Consider the following 20,214-nt stretch of genomic DNA (forward strand, 5'->3'; position numbering starts at 1 on the left):
GTGCCTGGGTGGCTCAGTCAGTTGAGTGTCCGGCTTTGGCTCAGGTCATGATCTCACGGTCCATCGGTTTGAGCCCCGTGTCGGGTTCTGTGCTGACAGCTCAGAGCCTGGAGCCTGCTTCGGATTCTGTGTCTCCCTCTCTCTCTGACCCTCCCCTGCTTGCACTGTCTCTCTCTCTCTCTCTCTCTCGCAAAAATAAAACACACAAAAAATTTTTTATACACATTGGAACTAAATCCAAGGATTTACAGAGCAGCAAGGTAAGGTCACAGGGAAAAAAATAATAAATCTTCTGTACTTTCAAATATACAAGAAATAAAAGAGCACTGCACGCGGAGTTCTCTTCCAGCAGCTAAGGAAGGTACAAATATAAAGAAAACAGTTTCTCAAAAAGTGTATAATCTCAGAGGGAAATCAGAGAAGACGATTAAATCACAGCACTTTACAGATATCTCCAAGTACGATAAAGTAAAGAAGCAAAGTGCTATGGAAACATGAAGACAGAAGAGATTTATTTCAGTTAAAGGTAAGAGGAAAATTTCACAGTACATATCAAGTTAGGCCTTGAAGGGTAAACAAGATGGAGACTTACAGACTTCGTAATTCACTTAAAAGAACCAGATGGGGGGCGCCTGGGTGGCTCAGTCAGTTATTTGTCCAACTCTTGACCTTGGCTCTGGTATGATCTCACATTTCGTGAGATCGACTCCCGCATCAGACTCTGAGCTGACTGTGTAGAGCCTGTTTGGGATTCTCTCTCTCTCTCTCTCTCTCTCTCTGCCCCTACCCTGCTTGCCAGCATGCTTGCTCTTCTCTCAAAAATAAATAAACTTTAAAAAAGAACGAACGAACAAATGAACCAAATGAATAAAAATGCAGAGATAGAAATTTGCAAAGAAACATGAAGGAAACTGGTTAACTAGCCTGGCTGAGGCACAAATTACCGAAGAAAAAGAGTCCAATCCAATGTATCTGAACTCTACTTACAGCAACTTTTGAAGGATGGGGGTCTTTAGGGGAGAAGAATAAATACAGCACTGTATTTTTTCAGTCCAGCCTCTAAACAAGAAATGCAATAAAAACATAAGGAAATAAATGACAAAAATTACCTTTCTTGTGGGTGAAGGCTACACTGGAAGAGAACTTTCTTTTCAGTAAGAACCAAACTGGCCTGTTAACTGAATCCCACAATGAGGCCCTTTTCCGGGTACGATCAGCACTGAACCAACTCCACCCACCCAATTCCCTACATGGTCCCCACAGGCAGCCTGTTCTGTTCCATAAGCATGAAAGGCAAGGCTAAGTCAAGGATGCCTGGTGTATTCTTTTTTTTAATGTTTTTTAATTTATTTCTGAGAGACAGAGAGAGACAGCATGAGCAGGGGAGGGACAGAGAGAGAGGGAGACACAGAATCCGAAGCAGGCTCCAGACTCTGAGCTAGCCGTCAATACAGAGCCCGATGCAGGGCTTGAACCCACGAACTGTGAGATCATGACCTGAGCCGAAGGCGGACGCTCAACCGACTGAGCCACCCAGGCACCCCACCTGGTGTATTCTTTCTGAAGTTTCCAGAAGACTATTTACTCCATATCCTCAAGGACAGAATGAGAGAGGGTGGCATGAAATAACCACTAGTGGAGCTCTCTCCACCCAAAGGGAAACACTGGAAATGGTGAAGACATACCCTCTACTTGCGCCACCAAAGACTTCTACACAGAGTAACACCATGACCAGAGCTGCCCCGGGAAACACATGACCTGACATCATTGTAGGACGCATAACGAAAAATGAAGAGGGCACTGAAACTGCCCACGAAAGAGTATATCAGGGCCTGGACCATAACAACATCGAACCGTAGATGCTTCTTAGTCCCAGGGGCTGTCCTCGGTCCATCACACGCACTAACTCAGCTCCAGGAGAGCAGAGGTAAACGAGGCACAAGAGGCCAAGTCAGACACACAGCTGATTAAGTGGCGCTCAACTCAGGCAGGAGCAGCAGGAACGAAAAAGACGATACAGAGACATAGGACAAAACCTGGGCAGATCAACAGATGTGGACCTAACTGACTCAGAGAAGTGTATACAAAAGTTTGTAAGACAAGATTATGTTCATGAGAAAGCCTGAAGTCAAAGCTGGCAAGGTGGGGAGGTAAGCAAGAAAAAGTTATTACCATTCCTTAGGAAAATGAAGACAGTTTTATGTGATAGTATTTCTAATAATAACTGATCACTATTGCACTCCGTAAAGACAGTCAAGGGTTTACTAGGTTCTACTGTTTGATATGGAGAAGAGGCCCAAATAGGATATGAACAAAATGTAAGACCACAAGCCAGGGTGGCCCTAACACATGCCAAAACATTCGTGCCCACAAACAGTGGAGCGTGATTTCAGAAGCAAGTCTGTAACGACAAGGGGTTCCATCAGCTTCCAGACTTCAGAGGCTCTGCTCTCCATGGTTACCTCCCTACTGCTACGTGTACTTCTCCCTTCCTCTTTTGATACCATGATTCCAACTCCTTCAGATCCTTCAAAAAACAAAGATATTTTACAGAGCTGAGTCAAGATGCTCCAAAACTCAATGGCCTCCAATGTTCCATATGGAGAGCTGCTTAGTTAGTAAGCCAAAACCATGTGCCACACCTACATTTTCAGAATTAAAATTAAACTGGAGGGTAGGATGGGGGAGAAGGACACTCAACATCACTCTCACACTTTTCATTTCTTTGTCCCTCTATGGCGTGTTCAAGGTAAATTCTTAAGGATGATCTTCTTGGTCACTAATTCTCTCTTCAGCTGTATTCAATCTGTTGATTACTCATCTACTGAGTTTCTAATTCCAGTAGTGGTGTTTTTCATTCTACAAGTTCTTGTTGGCTCTTTCTCAAATCTGCCTTCATCATAATCTTTTCCTCCTTACTCACATTTTCCAAATCTACTCGTACTGACTGTATACTGCGATTAAATATCCCAACAGATAAAATCTTCATGAGACTGATTCTACTGCTCATTACCTCAGATGCCTCAGATTATGAGCCTGTTTCTGGGAAACCCGTGGTGCCCACGGTGACAGTGGGGTCCTCCAGAAAGCACCAGTGTTCACCACTGCCAAGGGCTTCACAGCACTACTAACAAAAGAGCACTTTAAAAGAAATTCTCGCCTTAAAGATTCTCAGACCACATGTGAAGCCCTTACAAATCCACACTGTGAACCAAACACCACACTCAGGCAACTCTACATGCCCGGGATTTATAAATCTAGCACGGCATTCAGCTGACTTCCTACAGGAGATTCATTTCACGAGACCTTCATTCACACTTCAAAGCGATTCCCACTAGTGTGATTGAATACCACAATTGATAAAATAATACTTCGCAAGCAAAACTGCACTTACCTACATGTCTCACTGGTTATTAAAGGTAAATTAGAAGTTACAACATTTGAAATGTTCTCTTACCTGTTCTAGTGCTTGGGTTTTCTCTCGCTCTATTTTCTTCTCAGTTTCCTTTGCAGCTTTGAGTGACGACAATGACATAGTTTTAACAGACATAAAATCAACAGTCATCCACTCATCTCTCTGTTTAAAAAAAAAAGTAATTTCAATCTCAACTGACTAGAAGTGAACAGTAAACACTGGGTAATATCAGCAGGGACTCTCGCGGCACTGAAGCCTGGATCAAATCCTACATCTGTCTACCTTACAGCAAGCTTTTGAGTCTCTCTGTGCCTTAGCCTCTCTCCTGTAAAGCAGAATAGATTCCTACCCTTTAGGACTGTTTCAAGGAGTAAACAAGAAAAAGAGATTTAAGGAGCACAGTCTGGGGCCCGACACACAACAGGCACTCAAACCCCAGTTCTTTCCCCCCTCTTCACTGTGGCTCACAGCCTTCCCCCGCAGGCAAACTGCAGCCCCTAATCCACGAACTACTCAACTCTCGATACTACTGAGGGACATGACGGCATGATGTGGGACAGGGAACCGCTCAGCGCAGGGGTCAGACGCGGGTAGCTGCACGGGGCTCGCGGTGCAGGAGAACAAAGTGCCGCTTTTCCAGAACAGCTGGCGGCCGGAACCCTCCCTGGGGCTCGAATGCAGGAAGTACTCACCTTCTCACAGAGGAAGAATGGAAATCTAAAGAGTAAGCAAACAGCACCACAGCCGGAGTGATTTGTGAAAGTCTATTGTTTTCAAAGTCCCATTTTTCTCCCAAAGCAATTAGAACGACCTGTCATTTTAGCATCCATCTATTCTTAGACGTCCACACTTCCTTCTCTAAAATCATGTGACTTACCTGAACAACCCGGTTGCCTTCTCTTTCCGAGTTTTCATCTTTCACTTTCCAGGCCTTCTCTGTGTCAGGCGCCTGGCACGGGGCAGCCTCAACCCACTCGTCTTCAGAGCTCTGGGAACGGTGGACATACAAGAGAAGGTCTCAAATGTGCACACTTCCACGTAAAAATTCTGTGCGGCTGTTACATGGTAAATTCAGTTTCCTAGAGAAAATTCCTAGAGTACGCTTCCCCTTTAAAGAGCTACACTGGGGGTGCCTGGGTGGCTCAGTCGGTTAAGCCTCCAACTTCAGCTCAGGTCAGATCTCACGTTCCTGGGTTCGAGCCCGGCGTCGGGCTCTGTGCTGACAGCTAGCTCAGAGCCTGGGGCCTGCTTCCGGTTCTGTGTCTCCTTCTCTCTCTGCCCCTCCCCCTCTCATGCTCTGTCTCTCTCTGTATCAAAAATAAATAAAACATTAAATAAATAAATAAATAAATAAATAAATAAAAAGCTACACTGAAAATCTGAACAAAGAACATGTAAACCCGCTCTTTTGGTACAAGCCCATGACACACCAGGACCGTTTTCATGCCAGGGGCAAGTGAAAACGAAAGATTGGAAGTGACAACAGAGAACTCACTTCAACAAAGAGCTGAGTTTCCCACCAACATTAAGTGATATCAACATCTTTGTTTAACTAGAACAAGGGAAACAACACCCAAGTGAATGAGTTTGCCTCTAAGTTTCCAATTTTTAGATTTTCCTGGGTCTAAAAATGCAGAGATCGCAATGAACAGCCAGGCTGGTAAGGCACTTTGTTACTGTGTTTAAATACCGGATTATTAAATCAGCCGAGGAGTATTTAGCCAACATCCCCTATGTGCTCAGCATTATGCCAAATTCTGGGTTTTGTTTTCCACAAATACATCAATCAACTCCTTCTATGTTAAGGACTGTAATAAGTACGTTCACATATGTTCTCAAGCTGACTCCTTAAAACAACCCTACATAAAATACTATTTGGTTTTACAGAAAAGAAAAAGCGTCCCAAAATTAGGTAACTTGCCCAAGTTCCATGGTATCCAAGTAGAAGAACCAGAATAGAAATCTAGATCTGTCTGGCTCCAAACCTTCTCTTTGGAGCTGTACAGCGGAAGCGGAGGGAAGCCCCAGAAATCACCTTGCACACAACACTTGCTAATGCCCCACCGAGAAACCTGAGGCCAAGGGAAGCCAAAGTGGATTTCCTGAATGAGAACAACATTCTTTCATTCCACAAAGTTCTTGATAATTACCTAACCAGAGAACAAAAATATGTCTGGTAAGAGATATAATCCACACGGAGTAAACATATTTGTCTCTGGCCCCGTAAGTAACAACTGTTTCCCAATGCAAAGCAGACTTCATTCATTCATTCATTCAGGCCTTGATTTGGACTTGGGAAACATGAGAGCTACCTACTGACCTATACAGTTATGATTTTTTAAGATAATCACTATGAACATATTTCTGGTCTACTCATATTTACATTGTGAAACCAATTCAGGAAGGAGTGCACTTTTCTTGACGAGCATTGGGCGATGTATGGAAGCGCTCAATCGCTACACTGTACGCCCGAAACTAACAGAACGCTGTCTGTTAACTAACTGGAATTAAAAATGAAAACTTAAATCAATTTAGCAACTAGGTTCCTACCACTTGCTGTAACCCACTGAAAAGGAAGTTTATAATCTGAAAAAGTTAGCACATCCCTTGGGTGCCAATTTGCTATCAAGCTAAAAATAAAAAGTTTACATTCGTGTCCCACAGGATTCTGTTAAAGCCCTTCCTTTTTTTTTTTAAGATTTATACTTTTAACTAATCTTGACACCCAATGTGGGACTCAAACTTACGACCTTGAGATCAAGCATTGCACACACTAGTGACTTGGCCAGCCAGGCGCCCCTCATAAGCCTTCCTGCAGAACTACAGATTTTCTCTATCCTACTAACCAGTCACCTGCAAGTCAGTGATCAGCACCATCAGCTGCTTCACCACCACAGCTGCATCATCATGACCTTCAGCTGAGTTAGACTCTCATTCACAACTAGTGTACCTCTTACAGGCCCCTGGTCAGTTCTCTCTCTCACTCCCTTAGCTCACTCCCCTTTGAAGATGTATCAGGTTTACATTCACTTGTGTGACTATCTGATTAACGTCTCACTCTCCCACCGGGCAGTAAGTTCTAGGAGGACAGAAACCACTTCTGCTCGTGCCTAGCTTGCATCCCCAAGGACCTGGCTTAACACCTTGGCAGAGAGCTGATGCTCATGATCTTCTTCAACATCTTCCTCAAGGTTTCTATCAACCCCTGTTCCCATACACTCAGTTAGTGGATCTCTCCTCCTCCTTGATCAAAAAAAAAAAAAAAATGACGCCAACCAACCCCCAACAAGATTATTTATACCCTGTGCCTATCCTTACCGCCTATTCATTCTTCCTGTTCAAGGCAGGTCCTCCTCCAAAGATCTTAGACCCAACCATTCCTGTCCCTCCAGGACCACACACCATCAATTATCTCCTTCTCTTGTAGCCTGGTCTACAAGAAGCACTCTATTGGCCTAGAAATATGCTCAAGCATTTCCCATCCTGTGGGTGTGTGCATGCATGTGTGTGTGAAGGAGTGAAGAGGGACCTCCGTTGACCTTATATCTCCGTCTGGCAGCAATTTATCTTCCAATTTCTACTTTAAGCCAAATTTTTCAGAGAGGAGTCTGTACCCACTGCCTTTACATCCTCACTTTGACCCAATTCTCAAAACTCTACAATATGGCTAATGTTCTCATTAATTTACTAAAATTTCTTCAAAGGTCACCACTGGCTGCCACTTTGTCCAATGCAGCAGAACATTTCCGAATACATCTTTTGATAATTCAACTTCCTTGACCTTTCCCAGTTCTGCTTCCATTCTTGTTTTCTTCTCCATTTCGCTCATGGACTTTTCCTCCTTTGCTCAGCCCTTAAATATCAGTGCTGCATGGGGTTCCTTTCTTTGCACACTACACTTTTAAATCTCCAAACATTCCCCTTTGGCCATTAAATCCACTCTCATGCCTTGAACTACCATCAATTGTGCTGATATCTTTCAAATTGGTCTACCCAAAGAGTGGGTGATTTAATCTACCATATCTGGATACCGCGCTGAACTCAACAAGCACAAAAAATAAACTCATCGTCTTCTTCCTCCTCCTATATTGCTGAACTGAATTACCTGGTACCACCAACCCCCCATTTACCCAAGTCAACCATCTCAGGATCAACTTACCCCTCCCATCAAAACCTACTATTTTCATTTCCAAAATATTTTCTCAAATACATCATCCAGTGAACACCACATGCCTACCATGGCAGCCCGCTTCCCTCCCTGGCCACAGCCGACTGGTTCAAAGGTAGGATTCTGTCCCTCTTCTTATCAATCTGAGTTACTCTCCAGAAATTTGAAATCAAGACTAAATGGGGCTGCTCTAAAGAGAACTGAAAATGCACTGGCAGAAACCATTTTTGCCATGAGGATAGAATTCAGCAAGAAATTGATCTGTTACCCAGAAAAAAAAATTTGAACTCTGAGAAAAACAAAAATGGAAGACAGCAAGATGCCTCATCAAAGCTTTACAAGGCTAGTTCCAGCCATTCCTAAAGCCCAGCTGCGCTCCCACACCTCGAGGTCCTACGAGACCTTTGTACTCCGGTAACAAAGTGCCCCCCTTCTCTGTATAAGCCCATTTACGTTTGATCTCCGTTACCTGCAACCAAGAGCCCCAACGAACACACACCCCTCCTGTCCATCCCTGAAGCATCGCAGGGCGCATCTTCTCTCACAGCCGGACACTGCAGTAGCCTGGACGCCAGTCCTTCGTGCTCGCCTGCCGCTTCCAAGCCCCACCCCAGACACATCCGGAGTAACAGAAGGGGCACATCTGACCTCTTCTATAGCTTGCTGTCACGAAGCTCCGCCTCCTTCTTAGAACAGAACCCAATCTTACTGGGAGACATCACGTGCCTCCTTGCTGGAAAGGAAAGACTTATGATCAAGTGTCCAATGACACTAACATGAAGGTATTATGTGGGACTTTCTGGAAGTCAAATTATGAAAGAGGGTCCCCTTTCTTGTTATCTAGATGAAGAGGTAATGCGGTAAAGATGAGGGACAGGCAAGACAGGAGAAGCCTTCGTCCCAGGAGACCACACTAGTCCCATCCTGCCTACCTGACTCTTTCATGAGAAAGAAAAGTTAACTCTCTTGTTTAGCCAAAGGCTGCTCTGAGGTTTTCTGGTAAATGCAAATGAACCTACTTAAAGGACACACTTCCTACTGAACAGTGTCAGAGCTCTTGGTTTACAGGCCCTATCAACTCTTATGTTTTCATCTCCATCCACTCCACTCTTGTTTTGTAATTGCTTGTAGCTATATTTACATGTACACACACCATGTTATCTCACTTCTACGCCTTTGCTCTCACAATCCCTCGTGCATGAAACGCCAATAGCTTTCTGTGCCGGGCTAATTCTTAGTCATTATTCAGGTCCAATTCAAACATTACCTCCCCAGTTAAGTTTGCAGATGAAATCCTCTTTCCCTTAACACACTGTTCTGTCTTGGCATCAGGAGATTACATATTGAAATTATGTATCTATTTATCTAGCTACAAAATGGGTTCTCCAAAGGCCTGGAAAAAAAAAAAACCCCTGTATTTTTCCATCCCCTGAGTCTATACCAGCATCTGACAAAGAGTTCGCATTCGGTAAAGATACACTAAAACAAAGGATTTGGGTAAACTGAATCCTCTTTTCCTATCCTTCCCATGGCCCACGTCAGAACTTTAACGGGCAGCCGGCACGGAAGCATTAAATACCAGGCGCCGAAGGAAGAAGCGTCAGTGCCTCACCTCGTACTCTTGTTACTCATTCACATAACAGTGACACCTGGACGAGTGTGCACCACTCGCCCACCTTCATTCCCGGTCTGTTAACTTTCTCACTTTCACCACGGCACAGTCAGCGCACTACTTCTGCGTGGCTGCCCTTCGCCTCTCTCCCAATTCGCTATGACCTCAATCCTTCCGCGCAATTCAGCTTTTCAGGCCTCGGTTTTACCTGGAAGAACTCCTACACCACCTAGCGTACGTGCCCCCCGACCTAGCCCGGCTCCCAGAAGCCTTGTTCGCATGCGCAGCCTTCATCATAACCACGCCCTGATGCTGAGTCAGAATCCGTAAGATGGAACCGAGACAGCAAAGTGCTAGCGTACAAAATTAAAGGAACCTGAGGACTTCTGCCTCTGGCCGTGACAAAATAAACGGCATCAAAATAGAAATACACAGTAATAGAATAATGGAAGATGTTGAAGCTATTTTCAGAACACTGAATCTCAGTAATACAGGGCGGTGATCCCTCAAAAAGGAAACTAATGAGGTGAATGTTACCACTGCGATCTCCACACCTTTTTCCCTCAAAGCACCTTCCAGACCAAGGCACAAGGAAGAACTGACTCGGGCTGAATTTGACAATCTCACTGCGCTAAGGAAACAGAATTTGTGTTAGAGGATTTTGCCCAACTATACACCAACGTTAAGTGTTCTGGGCATGTGTCAGGTGGGCGAGACTCAGCCATAATAATCAGTAGGTTAAGCATAAGAAGTGCATTTTTCATTTATGGTATCTTTAATTTACAATGGGTTTGTTAGGACATAACCCGACAGTGAGTCAAGAAAGATCTATAATTACATTAAACATAAATGATCTAAACCACTGCTCTCCAAAAGAATTTTTTTATACCTACACTGCACAATACAGTGGCCACGAAACTAGCCATACGTGATAACTGAATACTTGAAATATTTGGCAGGGCACCTCAGTGGTTAAGTGTCCAACTTCAGCTCAGGTCACAATCTGACAGTCCATGAGTCTGAGCCTGGAGTCGGGCTCTGTGCTGACAGCTCAGAGTCTGGAGCCTGCTTTGGATTCTCTGTCTCCCTCTCTCTCTGCCCCTTCCCTACTCGTGCTCTCTCTCTCTCGCTCTCTCTCTTATAAATAAACAAACATTTTTAAAAAATTTTTAAATAATATTTGGCAAATGAGAGTAAGAAATGAGTATTCAACCTAGTATTACTTTAACAAATTTTAATAAAAATTTTAAAAACCACATATGGCTACCATATTAGTTCAGAAAACCTTCTAATTAAAAAGGAAGAAATTGATAGGTTAGATTTAAAAAAAGGCAAGACCCAAATATACACTGTCTATAAGAAATACTTTCAATAAAAACAAAATAAATTAAAATATAGGAATAAAAAAATGATACCATGAAAACACAAATAACAAAACTGAAGAGAGTTTATTAATATGAAACAAACTTACCTACAACAAAAGTACTTCTAGAGATGAAAAGAAACATTGCACAAAATATAATAGTCAATTCATCTAGAAGATATAGTAGTCCTAAAAATGTACATACTTAATAAACTTCAAAATACTTAAGGCAAAAACTGACAAAACTGAAGGAGAAACAGACAAAAATCTACTACAGTGAGAGATTTTAATTCTGCTCTCTCAGTAACTGATAGAAGAGAAAAACAGGAAATCAATAAAAATACAAAAGACTTAACATTGATAATCAACTTTCCCAAACTGGCATTTACAGAATACCACAACTAACAACAGATGAACTCACACTTGTGGCACATACACATGCAATTTTCATCAAGACAGACCACAGCCTGGGCCATAAAATTAGTCACAGTAAATTTTTTTTTCAAAGTCCAAGACTCAAAGGATATTTATTGTTAGCCTACACCTATGAGGGTTTATTTCTTCTTTCTTTTTTTGTGTACAATTAACACGCAATATTAGCTTCAGGTGTGCGTGTCAGTGATTGGACAAGTTCATACATTATGCTGTGCCCACCACAAGGGAGCTACCATCGCCCCATTACATTGTTTTAGATCACGCCTCTATTCCTTATGCTCTGCTCTTGATTCCTGTGACCTACTCATTTCATAACTGGAGACCTGTACCTCCCTCTTCCAGTTACCCATTTTTAAAAAATGTTTTTAATGTTTTATTTATTTTTGACACAGAGAGAGACAGAGCATGAGAGGTGGAGGGGCAGAGAGAGGGGGAGACACAGAATCGGAAGCAGGCTCCAGGCTCTGAGCTGTCAGCACAGAGCCTGATGCGAGGCTCAAATCCACAAACGTGAGATCATGACCTGAGCCGAAGTCGGAGGCTTAACCAACTGAACCACCCAGGCGCCCCTCATTCACCCATTTTACCCAGTCCCCCACACAACTCCCCTTTAGTAACTATCAGTTTGTCCTCCATATCTACAGTTGACTCTTTTTGTTTGTTCATCTTTTTTAGATTCCATAATGAATAGAACCATATGGTATCTGTCTCTCTCAGTCTGACTTAATTCACTTAGTGTAGTAGCCTCTAGGTCCACCCATATTATCTCAATTAACATAACCTCGTCCTTTTTTAAGGCTGTGTAATATTCCACGGAGTGTGTGTGGCTGTATGTGCGTGCACAGCACATCTTCCTTATCCAGGCTTCTGCTGATGGACACTTGGGTTGCTTCCCTGGCTGGGCTGCTGTTAATAACGCTGCCGTAAACACAGGTGCGTGTATCTTTTCAAGGTAGTTAAATGTTTTAACATGTCTTAATACTGCTACCGCAGTTTTCTTTTCCACTTCAATTTGCAAGGTGCATCTTTAGGTCTGAGGCGAGTCTCCTGCAGATAACCCACAGATGGCTCTTGGTATTTTATTCTTCTTTTGATTGGAGTATTTAGGCCACTTACTTTTTTTTTTAAGTAATTATTAATGGGTATGTACTTATTGCCATTTCTAAAAATTGTTTTCTGTTGTTTCTATAGTTCTTTTTTCCTTTCTTCTTCTCTTGCTCTTTCTTTGTGATCAAGGATTATTTATAGTGTTTTGTTTGGCCTTCTTTCTCTTTCCTTTTTGAGTCTTACCATAGGTTTCAGGTTTTTGGTTAGCATGAGGTTCATACATAACATCCTAAGTAAATAGCTGTCTATATTAATTCGACAGTCAGTTAAGTTCAAACACTTCCTTAAAAAAATATTTTTCTCCTCTTCCCTTTTTACTCCCTTCTCCACATTCTATGTACATTTTGTCACATTTTACATCTTTTATTCATATTAACCTTATGTCTAATTATGGCCATTTCTTCTCCACTTAAATAAGTCCCTTTGGGGTCCCTGGGTGAATCAGTTAGTTAGGCATCTAACTTCAGCTCAGGTCATGATCTCGCAGCTCCTGAGTTCAAGTCCCACATCAGGCTCTGTGCCGACAGCTCAGAGTCTGGAGCCTGCTTTGGATTCTGTGCCTCCCTCTCTCTCTGTCCCTCCCCCACTCGTGCTGTCACTGTCTGTCTCTCTCAAAAATAAGTAAACATTACAAAATTAAAAAAAAAAAAAAGTCCCCTTAACATTTCTGGTAAGTCTGGTTTAGTAGTGATAAACGCCTCTATTTTTTATTTGTCTGGGAAACTCTTCATCTCTCCTTCAAATCTGAATGAAAACCTTGCCATGTAGCGTGCTCGTGGTTGTAGGTTTTCTTCCTTTCGGCACGTTGACTATACCGTACCACTCCCTTCTGGCCTGCAAAGCTTCTGCTGAAAAATCAGCTGATAGCCTTACAGGTTTTACCCTTGTAGGTAACTTTTTGTTTCTCTCTTGATGTTTTTAAGATTCTTTCCTCTTTAACCTTTGACACTTTATTTTGTGCCATGGTGTAGACACCATCTTGGGCTCATCTCTGTGCTTCCTGGACTTGGATATCTATTTCCCTCCCTACATTAGGGAATTTTTCAGTTATTATTTCTTCAAATAAGTTTTGTATATCCTTCCCTCTTCCTCTTCAGGACCTCAATAATGCAAATGTTTGTTCACTGTATTGAACAATATTGTCCAAGAGAGCCCTTAATCTAGTCTCATTTTTTAAAAATTCTTCTCTCCTTTTGCTGTTCAGCTTTGTGCTTTCCACCCAGATCTTCCAGATCACGGACACATTCTTCTACATCCTCTAGTCTGCTGTTGACTCCTTCCAGTGTGCTTTTTATTTCAGTTATTGTATTCTTCAACTGACTGATTCTTTTTAATATTTTCTACCTCCTTATTGAAAGTCTCACTGAGTTTTTCTGTTTCTTTAATGTTTTTTTAATGTCTTTATTTATTTTGAGAGACAGAGCAAAGAGCGAACAGGGGAGGCGCAGAGAGAGAGGGAGACACAGAACCGGAAGCAGGCTCCAGGCTCCGAGCTGTCAGCACAGAGCCTGACGCGGGGCTCAAGCCCACGGACTGTGGAATCATGACCTGAGCCGAAGTCGGATGCTTCACCGACTGAGCCAGCCAGGCGGCCCATCTATTCTTTTCTCAAAACTCGTGAGTATCTTTATATATTACTTTCAATTCTTTACCAAACACAGTGCTTATTTCTGTTTCATGTAGGTCTTTTTCTAAGGTTTTTTTCTTATTCTTTCTTTTGGAGCATATTCCTCTGTCCCTGTTTTGCATGACTTACTGTGTTTGTTTTATAGATTAGGCAAAACAGCTACTTCTCCTAAAGTTGAAGGAGTCTTGTGTACGGTGTCCTCTGTGGAGACTGCCCGTGGTTGGTGACCTTTGCTGGCTGGCCGGATCTCTGGCTGTATATGTCACTCTTTTGAACCATGGTGGGTCCCCATCTCTCTCACTGTTCTCTTGCCATTCTCTCTCTCTTTGGTTGTTCAGCAGCTGTGTGGTCACCCCTCAGTTCTTCTTCAGGAGGAACTGTTCTATCAATACGTATAATTTGGTGTGTTCCATGGAGAGGAGTTAAGAGTCTTCCTACATTGCCTTTTTGAACTAGAACTCTTCAGAAATTTTTTCAAAGCCAAAATGATACAGAGTATGTTTTATGACAATAACAGAATTAAGTTCAAAGTCAAAAACAAATTAGGAAAAACTGGTAAAATACACAAATACCTGAAAATTTTAAAATATATATAAACTACAGGCTAAAAAAAAAAGTCAATTTGATAATATATTTTAAAAGATGACAAAGAAAATGTAACACGTCAAAATTAGAGAGCTATGCAACAGTGCTAAGAGAAAGATTTCTAGATTAAGTACTCATTAGAAAAAAAGGAAGGTTTAAAATCAACATCTACCTTAGAATGCTAGAAAGAGAAGAGCAAATTAAACACAAAATAAGTATTAGGAAAGTGTCGGAAGCCGCCAAGTTTTCTGACTGCCTCAGGCAAGGATTATTCACTCTCAGGAGAGTGAACCAGTAAACAAGATTTGCATCTGGAGGCTGGAGATTGCCATTTCCTGGTCAAAATAATGTTGGCGTCTGTCATGCTGGGCCAGACGTAGAGTGGCCAAGGTGCACAAAAGATCAAAACCATATTTTGGATTATTCAGTGCTAACTCCCCCTTCCCAGCACTGCTGAGGCAAGTCTGGGCGCTTCTTTTGATATTCATTTGACTGTTTACCTGGTAACCGACCCGGGTCAGTCCCAGTCCCAGCCCCAAAATCCTATATAAGAGTGAATTATTTTCTTAAGAGGGAGAGGAGGAATAAAGAAGAGAAGCTTGATCAGAATCCATGTGTGCTGTCTTCACTCTCTGCGTCTCCCTCCTGCCCTGTTTTTCTCTCCCTCCCTCGGGAAAAGAACCCGCGACGATTCTCCGCCCTGCGGGTCGGGGCGGACGAAACAGGTACCACCGAATGCCGGGGACGAGCGCGCCGGACCGGCCTCCAGGTTACGACAGGGAAAAAATCATAAAAAAAACAGTAGAAGTCAATGAAATAGTACACAAACAGAAAATCAACCAAACCAGGGGCACCTGGGTGGCTCAGTTGGCTGCACATCCGATTTTGTTCAGGTCATGATCTCGTGGTTCACAAGTTCGAACCCCATGTTCAGCTTTGTCCTGACAGCTCAGTGCCTGGAGCCTGCTACAGATACTTTCTCCCTCTCCCTCTGCCCCTCCCCCATTTGTGCACACGCTCTCTCTTGCTCTCTCTCTCAAAAATAAACATTAAAAAATTTACAAAAGATTAATAAAAGAAAATCAATAAAACCAAATGGCAATTCTTTGAACAGATTAATAAAACTGGAAAATCTCAAACTATACTGACCTAGAAAATGAAGAGAAAATAGAAAACTGCCAGAATCAGGAATGACAGAGGGAACTCAACCACAGATTCTGCAGACAATAAAAGGACAACAGGGAATACCACAAACAACTTTATGAAAAAAATTCACCGATTTAAGTTAGATATGCTTTCCAACCTCACATGGACCCTTCAATATAACTCAGCAACTAATTTGCTTTATTACCTACACAATGCTGTTCAAATCTACGCTATCTCCCTAGTCCTCGTCCCACTTCTACTCTGAAATCATCCTCTCGGAAGATTTGCTCGGAGGGTTTCATCTGCTATTTCACAAAGGAAACAGACGACCAGCAGGAACACCGTCAATAATCTGCGCCTCTCCCCCCACGCCTCTCCCCCCACACCTCTCCCCCCACACCTCTCCCCACACACCTCCTCTCGAGTTTTCTGTGTTTGCGTCCAGCTTGATGACGCCCTCCTAGCTCAGAGGAGGAGGTGTTTCTACTCCTGATCAAAGCCTACCCCTTCCCCTGCGTCCTTACTCACTCCAACTTATCCTCCTCAATAGTATTTATCTGATTTTCGCTAAAGACAGTTTCTCAAAAATTCCTCACAATAGCCTAGACTCCTCTAGCTATTCATCCGTCTTTCCTTCTCTTTGCTGTCAATACAAACTTCTCTTTATTCTTCATTCTATTCCAATGTGGTACGGACACTGACCACTCATTTAAACAACTCTCTCTAAGGTACAGTTATACAACTTATTATATACTACATATATATGTTGGCATATATATTATATATATAAATACACACATATTGTATGCTGCAACAAAAAGACTTATCTATACAGTTGACCCTTGAATGACAAGGGGGTTAGGGGCGCTGACCCCCCCACCGCCAAAAATCCACATACAACTTTTGACTCCCCAAAACTATAACTACTAAGAGCCTATGGTTGCACTGGAAGACTTACTGATTACATAATCAGTGAACACGTATTTTGTATGTTATATGTGTTATACACTGATTCTTACAATAAAGTAAGTTAAAAAAGTATATCAAGAAAATCATAAGGGAGAGAAATACAGTACTATACTGTATTTATCTAAAACACATCAGTACATACATTACTGATACATAAATACACACAGTACTATACTGTATTTATCTAAAACACATCTGCTTATGGGGCACCTGGGTGGCTCAGTCGGTTGGACTTCCGACTTCAGCTCAGGTCATGATCTCACAGCTCGTGGGTTCAAGTGCCACACTGGGTTCTGTGCTGACAGCTCAGAGCCTGGCGTCTTCTTCAGATTCTGTGTCTCCCTCTCTCTCTACCCCTCCCCCACATTCACTTGATTGCACGCACTCTCTTTCTCTCTGTCTATCAAAAATAAACATTAAAAAAATTTTTAGTCCATCACCTGATGAATGGATCAAGAAGATGTGGTATATATACACAATGGAGTACTACATGGCAATGAGAAAGAATGAAATACGGCCATTTGTAGCAAAGTGGATGGACCTTGAGAGTGTCATGCTAAGCGAAATAAGTCAGGTAGAGAAGGACAGATACCATATGTTTGCACTCATAGGTCTAACAGGAGAGACCTGGCAGGGGACCATGGGGAGAGAAAGGGGGAAAGAGAGCAGGGGAGAGTGAGGGACACAGATCAAGGGAGACTACTGAATACTGAAAACGAACCATGGACTGAAAGGGGAGTGGGAGGGAGGGAGGGGCTGATGGTCATGGTGGGGGGCACTAGTGGGGAGAAGCACTGGGTGTTATATGGAAACCAATTTGACAATAAACTATTAAAAAAATAAAATTAAAAATTAAAAAATTAAAAATAAAGAAATAAAAAAATAAATTATCTAAAAAAAATTTTTTTTAAACATCTGCTTATAAGTGCATGCACAAAGTTCACACTCCTGTTGCTCAAGGGGCAACTGTATTTCTAGGAAAGAACAAAGAAAAATAACAGAGCAACGTGTCTCTGAAAGGAAGCAAGTAGCCTTAATCCAATAACCTAAGTGTTCACCCCGCCTGGCAGGTCCATCTCCACAGGACAGAGATTCCTACCCTGGGATCTCTGCCTAAAGCCCAGGGAGTTTCATAAATCCCGGTGAAATAAACAACAGTGAATACAAACTTCTTTGTGGAAAGAGGATCACTCACTTCTTTCAGGTTCTCACAGGGTTCAGCAACTCCACCCACAACTGTGGGAACACGGTTTCTATCTTCTTTCTGCTCTAAGGCTTTCTGGGGTTTTTTCATATACTTTATTGTCAAGTTGGTTTCCATATCACACCAGTGCTCTTTCCCACAAGTGCCTCCTCCATGCCCGTCACCTCTCTTCTCCTCTCCCCTCCCCCTCCAGACAAAAAACCATAAAATACCTAGGAATAAACCTAACCAAAGATGTAAGACTTTCCAACTCACTTTGTCCTGAATTATATTTAATGAATATTTTTCTACCGAACTTAAATATTCCTGCCACTACAAAATACGCTCACTGCCCGACTGAAGTGTCCAGGTGTATTCGCACATGCAACAGGCTTCCGCGAGCCACCTGTCACCTCAGGACGCACCGCCACGCATGTGGTTTCTGAAACTGCAAGAGGGCCAGACTCGGGAATTTGGTGATTCACCTGCACATACACCCCTCTGAAGACCAGACCTGGGAAACCAACTCTCCCTCAACATCTCCAGCCCTTAGATCTCTAAGCACCACGTACCTCTTTCTTCTGGAAAATAAGAGTGAGAGGCTTTCCCTTCTTCCGTGAGTCCTCTCATTCCAGAACTGGCTAGAGATGCAGCAGGGCCACATCCTATTCCTTTAAACCCTGAAGATAAATATATTAAAATGTCCTATTTTACTCTTTTTTTTTACGTTTTTATTTATTATTGAGACAGAAACAGAGTATGGGTGGGGGAGGGGCAGAGAGAGAGGGAGACACAGAATCCGAAACAGGCTCCAGGCTCTGAGCTGTCAGCACAGAGGCCGACGCGGGGCTCGAACCGACAAACCATGAGATCATGACCTAAGCCGAAGTCGGACGCTTAACTGACTGAGTCACCCAAGCACCCCTAACGTGTGCTATTTAAAGACTTAATTGTTAATTTCTATTAAAAAAAATAAACAAGAGTAACAGACTCTCAAATGTCTTAAAACTCTTTTCTCTTATGTGTACAGTGCTGTTCTTTCCCACATCTCCTTCCAATTCCCAACAAGTGCTACTGACGGCCATACTCCTGCCTGGCTCTCCGGTGTTAGTGCCCCTTCTTTTTCAGGGCCCCGATACAATTCATCAGTTCTCATGGCTTCACAGAGCAATGACTCCCCAATCCTATCCCCCTCCTCCTACATTTCTCTGTAACCTAAGATCCATGTTTCCAGCCTTTCCCAGGCATTTTCATACCCTAACTAGTAATATTTTTTAACTGCTCATATATGTTAAATTCCTAAACATCATTCCTTTAGATACAATGTCCTCAAGCAGCTGCTCTGGGTGGCTTTAATACATACTTACCGATGAACTATCAGTTGAGTCGTTGCTTTTTTCATACTTCTGTTTCTTACTCTTTTTTTTCTTCTCTTTCTTTACTTTTTTTGAGTGCTTGTCTTTTTTCTTCTTTTTCTTTACAGAGTGTTCCTGTAAATAATCATTTTAAAGAGGTAAGAAAGTAACTTAGTCTTATCTTACTATAAAACAAGTATTTTGAGGGGGAAAAAAAAATCTGTATTCCAAAAACCAATTTCATGAAATGAGACAACAAATACGATGAAATAAAATCTTCTGAGAAACTTTACGCATCTATTATATATGCCCCACAAATAAGTCATACAGCTGAGATACCTTATCAGGAAAATATGGGGGTAGTTTTAGTTTTAATTTATTTGTGGATTCATCTGACAGATATAATCAAATAAATACATTTATACACAACCTCTGTGTGTGTGTGTGTGTGTGTGTGTGTGTACACACATATACACATACATCCTTTTATGGCCCCAAAAGAATTTATAGAAGATTATTAAGGCATATAAAATGTAGGAGCACCTGGGTGGCTCCATTGGTGAAGTGTCCGATTTCAGCTCAGGTCATGATCTCACAGTTCACGAGTTCGAGGCCCACTTCAGGCTCTGCACTAACAGCATGGAGTCTGCTTAGGATTCTCTCTCTCCCGCTTCCTCTGCCTCTCCCCTGGTCACACACTCTCTCTCTCCCACTCTCTTTCTCTCTCAAAATAAATAAATAAACTTAAATAAATAAATATATATGTATGTATATAACAAGACAGAATAAATCAAAATTATGGAAATGGGGCGCGTGAGCCCCGTAGGGCCGGGGAGGCACCAGCTGCCGCGCGGGGAGGAGGCCGAGGCCGCAGCTTGAGGGAGGCCCCGGCCCCTCTGCGCCTGTGTCTGGCAGAGCCGGTGTGAGAGAGGAAGAGACCATCCTTCCCTGCTGCCCGGATAACCAGGAGTTTTGGCCGGACCTTGGAGCACACACCGGAGTGAGGAGCCAGACGAAAAGCACAGACTATGGCGCTAAAACGGATTAGTAAGGAACTTAGTGATTTGGCCCGTGACCCTCCAGCACAATGTTCTGCAGGTCCAGTTGGGGATGGTATGTTTCATTGGCAAGCCACAATTATGGGACCTAATGACAGCCCATATCAAGGTGGTGTATTCTTTCTGACAATTCATTTTCCTACAGACTACCCCTTCAAACCACCTAAGGTTGCATTTACAACAAGAATTTA

The 20,214-nt window shown here is 42.6% G+C and overlaps 1 protein-coding gene across 1 annotated transcript in view; it reads right to left on the reverse strand.

Moving 5' to 3' along the window:
• The window catches only part of CWF19L2 (CWF19 like cell cycle control factor 2), a 159,673-nt gene that overhangs the window by 115,853 nt on the left and 23,606 nt on the right, over positions 1-20,214 (reverse strand). Inside the window, exons 5-7 of the mRNA XM_029956562.1 lie at positions 18,978-19,100; positions 4,293-4,403; positions 3,458-3,577 (exon numbers count right to left, since the gene is read on the reverse strand). Of these exons, the coding sequence (XP_029812422.1) occupies positions 3,458-3,577; positions 4,293-4,403; positions 18,978-19,100 (354 nt within the window). The remainder of the gene's footprint in view (positions 1-3,457; positions 3,578-4,292; positions 4,404-18,977; positions 19,101-20,214) is intronic.

Source organism: Suricata suricatta, chromosome 11, assembly GCF_006229205.1.
Source record: "Suricata suricatta isolate VVHF042 chromosome 11, meerkat_22Aug2017_6uvM2_HiC, whole genome shotgun sequence".
In the NCBI taxonomy this organism is placed as follows: Eukaryota; Metazoa; Chordata; class Mammalia; order Carnivora; family Herpestidae; genus Suricata; species Suricata suricatta.